This window comes from Onychostoma macrolepis, chromosome 14 (genome assembly GCF_012432095.1).
Source record: "Onychostoma macrolepis isolate SWU-2019 chromosome 14, ASM1243209v1, whole genome shotgun sequence".
In the NCBI taxonomy this organism is placed as follows: Eukaryota; Metazoa; Chordata; class Actinopteri; order Cypriniformes; family Cyprinidae; genus Onychostoma; species Onychostoma macrolepis.
Window position 1 is genome coordinate 27,464,354 of NC_081168.1, and position 6,139 is coordinate 27,470,492.

The 6,139-nt window shown below is 34.1% G+C and overlaps 1 protein-coding gene across 2 annotated transcripts; it reads right to left on the reverse strand.

Moving 5' to 3' along the window:
* Nucleotides 1-505: 505 nt before the first annotated feature.
* Nucleotides 506-6,139, reverse strand: LOC131553479 (probable E3 SUMO-protein ligase RNF212). 2 transcript variants are annotated; one of them, XM_058798184.1, is made up of 13 exons: nucleotides 6,020-6,139; nucleotides 5,353-5,465; nucleotides 4,997-5,058; nucleotides 4,844-4,913; nucleotides 4,702-4,758; nucleotides 4,531-4,589; nucleotides 4,393-4,452; nucleotides 3,412-3,467; nucleotides 3,178-3,247; nucleotides 2,750-2,792; nucleotides 2,605-2,659; nucleotides 1,218-1,290; nucleotides 506-1,116 (listed from the first exon to the last, which is right to left on the reverse strand). In XM_058798184.1, the coding sequence occupies exons 2-13, from the start codon at nucleotides 5,368-5,370 to the stop codon at nucleotides 966-968; spliced, it is 774 nt and encodes a 257-aa protein (XP_058654167.1). In that variant the 5' UTR covers nucleotides 5,371-5,465; nucleotides 6,020-6,139; the 3' UTR covers nucleotides 506-965. The 2 variants fall into 2 exon arrangements, with proteins under 2 accessions (XP_058654167.1, XP_058654165.1); XM_058798182.1 differs by having other exon boundaries at nucleotides 4,844-4,918.

A 6,139-nucleotide genomic window follows, 5' to 3' on the forward strand; every position in this document is an offset into this window, starting at 1 on the left:
TTCTGTCGTTCCATTGTTCTATCTATCTATATTGTTGTAAGGACTAAAACATTTCTATTAAACTTCCATTTGTGCAACATGAATGATGCCTCAACAAAAAAGCATGTTTTAATTTTAGGGATTAGAAATATGATTTATGCCTGCTGGAAGATAAACCTCTAACAATCTCACTTAAAACTCAAAAATCGAATAAACTTACATTCAAGGTGGGACTTTTAAGGACCATAAGATTGTACTGTAAATAGGGGCAGGATCTTTTGCATTAGCAGCAAGTTTTGAGCAGGCTTTCAGTTAGGCCTTGTTTGCTCCTATTTATCTAGTACAATGTGAAACATGTACACAAACATTTTCCAAAGAAAGCCCACCTCCAAACCCCAGCTGATTTGTTTGGTTGAACCCAAGATTTGATTAGATGACTCTCACACCTTCATCTTTGATGAGATACCAAGATAACTAACAAGAAACAACAGAAAAACCCCAAACAAACTCAAGCCACATTATCGGATGCATCATTTTAATCAATGCGAACAAGGTTTGAACACCTCAGTACAATGGCATCAGTGTGTTAGAGGAGAAACATGTTGCAGAGAACGTTTTGGATGTGATTAACAGCACATGCTGCTAACACAATGCGAGTCATGCGCAAAATGGCATATTAAAATTCACACTCACAAACTGTTCAACGAGGGTCTGTGATTAATTGCTACAATACATTTATGGAAACAAGAGCACAGATGTTCACTGTTCACTGAGAGGCAGCGTTAATGCATTGCGGCATCATAAGAGAGTCAGTTACAGGTCAGCGCTGCAGTGTGTTCATTGCTTGACAACAGACCTGGATAGTGATTACATTAATAGTCCTGATGCCTTTTGCTTAAAAGTATCCGGTAAAAATAGCACAGCTTTGTGACATAAAAATATTATGAGATGTGATTATCCGTATTGCTTTTGGACTGGAGTGTATGTCATGGTGGGGGTCCCAGGGAGGACACAGAGCCGTATTTGTAGGCCGAGGGTAGTTTGAACACAGGCGTTTCCCATGCTGACTCTCTGCGGTAGGCCATATTATGGGATGGATTCATCACCGGCTCCCGTAGACCACTGGAGAATTCCCTACTGCAAGAGATACTTCTCCCGTTACTCTGGGCTTCCATACTAAGATAGAATAGTATTCCAAGATACAAGACAGTGGAGTCATTCTTTAGTGGAAGAAATACCTGACAGTGGCGCTGAATGGTGCTGAATGGCTACCCATAGAGCTCAGACTTGATGCTCTGTGAAGAACTGAACCTAAATGGAGGAGACCATTCATTGCAGAACAATGTATACAGCGAGATTGTAGAAATGGATTGTTGATATCATTGAGAAATGAGTGCTGCTTTTGACATGTCAAAACTGGGAAAATGTAATTAGTATTATCAAAACCAATTGCTTTTTAATGAAAGTCTGTAAATACTGTAAATGTAAGTCTTTTATTAAATGCACTGAAGTATTGATATGTCAGTGATTTAGCATGAAACGATCAGCACAAAAACACATCTGTGTATGTTACTGTTCACACAAGATGTGTTCTCAAATTCTGTCTGCTCTCTTTGGTAATTGTTGGTATATATAAATATGCCTCAGACAAATGTCTTCGGTTATTGTTTTACACCTGCATCAGTTTCAATCAGTTGCCATTTGAACACAAGTGTACATTTATACAGAAATACTCACTGTAGTTAGTGTTATTGCAGAGAAATTTGTTTGAGATATTTTAGACCTTTCCAACTAAAGGGCTAAATCAATATTACCAAATTAGTGTTTTCATCTCTTATGATTGATTATTAAATCACAATATCATTGTTATTTATTTTATTTACTAGTTTCTGTTTATTTTGTTTTTATTTTAGTATTTAATATTTAGTATTTTAGTTTTACTTCTCAGCACAGTCTAGTGCCATATTTTGAAGTTTAATTCAGGCTGAATGTAAAGGTCTTTATTAAGCCTTAATTTCTAGTTTTATAATATGATATTATAATATATCATGTATCAAATAATTTGTTGCAATTATTATTAATTAACTAGTTTTGGATAATCAAAATGTATTTTACTAAGGTTTCGTCTTTTATTTCAGTTAATGAAAATGTTTGCTTAATAATAATACTAGGTTTGATTGCTATATTTATTATTAAAAGTCTTTTTTTTAAAGACTATGTTGTGTCAAGTTAGTAGTTTTTAATTAATTAGCTAATGATTCTTCTTGAAAGGGATAAAATGTAAATAGTGCAAACATTGGTTTTGTGTTGGCCATTATCAGGGGCTAGTTGCATAAACATGGTCACTATTTTAAGACGGTGTCTTAAGAACTAATTTGACCAACTAGTAGTTTGCAAAGAGATAAATGGTCTTACTTTTTGGATCCAAATTAGACCATTCTCCCTTTTTATAACTGACTTTAAAAAGTTATGACCAGCCTTAAAGAAAAAAAGTGAGATGACTAACTTTTTAAGACTAGTCTAAGCAGTTTATGCATCCGGCGCCAGCACTGGCCCAGAATATCCATAACAGTGCAGTTCAGGTGACTGAAAACCAAAACCAGCAATGATTTTGCACTGACAAACCTATGCGGCAGTCCTTCGGTGAGCTTCTGAGACAAATTCTACTCAAGACTTCTGGCTAGATGGAAAAACAGAAGTATAATCACAACAGGGCTGTATGTACTCTACAGTAAATGACACAGCATACAGAAAAATAAATGGAGTTTACTTTGTGAGAGTGCCCCCTGCTGTTGATTTCTATCCTGTCAGCTCTGAGAAAGAACAACCAAACAAAAGTTACAATCACAATCAAGTCATTCAGTGATTAAAGCACAGACTATTCTGAGAAAACAGACACCACAGATAATATTTCATAGACATTCCATGGGATGTAAATGACTTTTCAGAGAAACCATCAAACAAAGTCAGCTGGAATGTAATCAAATAAGGTATAAATTTATCTGTCAAGTCAGTTTTGTTCTGTACAGTTAATTATGAAACAGTTTAGTGTTACTAAATCAAATATAAAATAAAGAATTATGAAACCATGTGAAATGTGAAACTAAAGGACTTTTAACAAGCTGTTCTAAATGTTTACTTACACACTACAACTTAGTTTAAACCTTCTTTAGAGATGAAAGCTGATCATTTACTCACAGGCTAGCCGAGGACAAGGATCGTGACATCGAGAGTGGGGAAGAATAGGGAATTTTTGTCACTGGGGAAGCTGAAAAACAAAACAAAACAGAGAAACAGCACTTTGGAATGGTATAATAACTCACAAAATGGACCTATTTTATAGTTACTAAGGTTCAAATATTTTTAACTGCTTACAAAACTGTAACAGTCTGAACAATCTGTTCATCTAAAAGCAAGCAAGCTAAAACGCACCTTGTCTCTGACTTGCTGACTGTAAATCTTGGTTGGACTGTAACGCCAGTCTTGAACTGGAATGATTTCAATGACACGTGGTACATTAATAAAGTACATGCTTATAGTGTTCTCTTCTTCAGATCCTCTGTTCCTACATCCATACGGTATCACATGTTGTCTTAGAACAATACATGCCACATTTACAATGGATATAAAAAGCTTTTTATTTCTATTTGAATATATTTTAAAATGTAATTTATTCCTCTGTAAAGCTCCAGTCTTTAGTGTCACATGATCCTTCAGAAATCATATGCTATTTTGCTGCTCAAGAAACAATTCTCATCACAGTTGAAATCTGTTGTGGTGCTTAATATTTTTCAGGATTCCATGATAAATAGAAAGTTCATAACAGCATTTATTTGAAGTAGAAATCTTTTGTTCATTATAAATGTCTTTACTATCGTTACTGGCCAATTTAATGCATCCTTTCTGAATAAAAATATTACAGAAATAGTTCAACCAAAAATGAAAATTTGCTGAAAATGTACTTATCCTCGGGCCATCCAACATGTAGATGAGTTTGTTCATCAGAACATACTTGGATTAATTTAGCATTACATCTGCCGTGAGCAAGTGTTGTACAGTAATGCTAAATTTCTCCAAATCTGTTTTGATGAAGAACAAACTCTTCTACATCTTGAATGGCTTGATGGTGAGTCATTTTTCAGTAGATTTTTTTATTACTATTTTTGGGTGAATTGCTGCTTTAACGTCTTAAATAAAAAATAAATCAAGAATACGGAAAAGTTAAAATTGCACTGGACACATTAATTTCCACATATACTAAAGACTGGAACTAGACTGCCATTAAGGTTTTGTATTTAATGAGAGTAATATTTTTTACCAGTTCACAGAAATGTGTTTTCATTTTGATATGAAGGTATATTTTAATTTGATATAAAGGAATATTATCTCTTTTCATAGATCAGATTGACATACCTTTGATTTTGAACGGTCATTTCTAACTTGGATATGTAAGCATTCTGTTCTGAAATTTTCCTGCACAAAATAGAAAACAATAGAAATAAGGCAAAAATACAATAGAAATGGCTGCACTAATGCCGTACTCATACATACTTGGACATCTTCTGCATCTCTTGTTGCATTTTCAGTCCATCTTCCTTCATTCTCTCAATCTGTTTTATTTGACATTAATTTGATTTGGATTAACTAAGCCATATTAGCAGCATCCACATCTACCATATCCAAGTATCAGAGCTAGTCATGATAAGGACAAGATGCTCTCACCTTCTGCTGATAGTGGGCCAGTAATCTTTTCTGGTGTCTGGCCTGGAATTGTAAAACCTGCAAAGCATAATAAATACGACTTTATGCCTTAAATGCATGATTAACATAGCTGCAATCTACTCATTTTAATGTATAGGATTACCTTGCTTATCTCTGAGAAGTACTTGACTGCAACTGCACTGATATCTGAGAAAAGCTCTTGCACCTCTGAGCTACTCTATGAGAACAATACACGGATTAGTGGCACAGCTCATTAAAATGAATCTTTATCACAAAAAAATCTCTTGTATCTTACTTTATCAGACAGTGGGGAGATCTGACACGTTGCTTTGCAAATGAGGCATACACCCTGCTTTCCTAAAGGGGAAAACAAACACATTCTCTCTGTAGAACTATATTACTTCCAGCAGAGGGCAGTATATGCACACATTTAATTGATGTTCTCACTATTATGTAAAGCTAGCACCATTATACTATTTTGAAATCTGAATATATATATAATTTAAAAATAATAAAATGTTAATGTTAAATTATACCTTAATATATCACATTAATAATAATGATAATTATGTGTATAATATAATATTATATATAAATACAATGTAAATAATCATGTTATATATAATATATAATGTTAGCTGAGTGTGCTACCTCTCTGAAAGCAAACATTACAGATGATGTGACCGCAGTTTGTGACAGCCAGCTGACGCTCAGGACCAGGTGACCCGAAGCACGAGTTACAGCAAATCCAGTGAGACATTATTCTGTTTATGTACAACATCATCATTTAAGCTGTATGCTAAAACTTCTACAAGTCAACTGTCTACCTACATAGCCTTTCAGGTAATAGTAATAATAATACATGTCTAAGATTACTGTAGAGCTGCATTTAATGCCAAAACTGCTGCTATCACCATGTTACTTTACTGTAAGCCAGTAAAATGTTGTATGCACCAGTTATTGCCAGAACACTCTCTGAGTCACACATATGATTTCATAGCTAACCGATCGAGTATTATCTCGAGTGCTTAGTTTATTCAGTTTAAAGCACTGTTTAAAATACACTTTTTTCTCACTTCTGAGGGAAGAATGATTGATTTAATATATATATATATATATATATATATATATATATATACATTTAAAAAAGACTAATTGATTAAATGTACATCAAACGGGGGTAAAAAATAAAGGTGGATGTATAGCGTTTGAGCAGTCAACTAACATTATACAAAATAATGTATAAAATGTCCCTGAGGACTTCACGAAAGTTTCCCTAGGTGCTGTGGTCACTAAATCTCTAGAATAAAACACATACCTTTAACTTTTTTCCAAGTTATCCAAATTTATATCAGTCGCGTGTACACTAAATTATAAGTTTACTAGTTATCAATAACAGATTAGCAGGTTTTCTGACGCTGTTTGAACCGACGACGTC

Bases quoted from the DNA above. Each gene is read 5' to 3' on its own strand.
- LOC131553479 (XM_058798182.1), bottom strand. From the start codon at position 5,461: ATGTCTCACTGGATTTGCTGTAACTCGTGCTTCGGGTCACCTGGTCCT. The intron at 5,059-5,352 runs GTAGCACACTCA...TTTCCCCTTTAG, and splicing joins TAATGTTTGCTTTCAGAGAG to GAAAGCAGGGTGTATGCCTC. The intron at 2,793-3,177 runs GTGAGTAAATGA...GTTCTTTCTCAG, and splicing joins TCCTTGTCCTCGGCTAGCCT to AGCTGACAGGATAGAAATCA.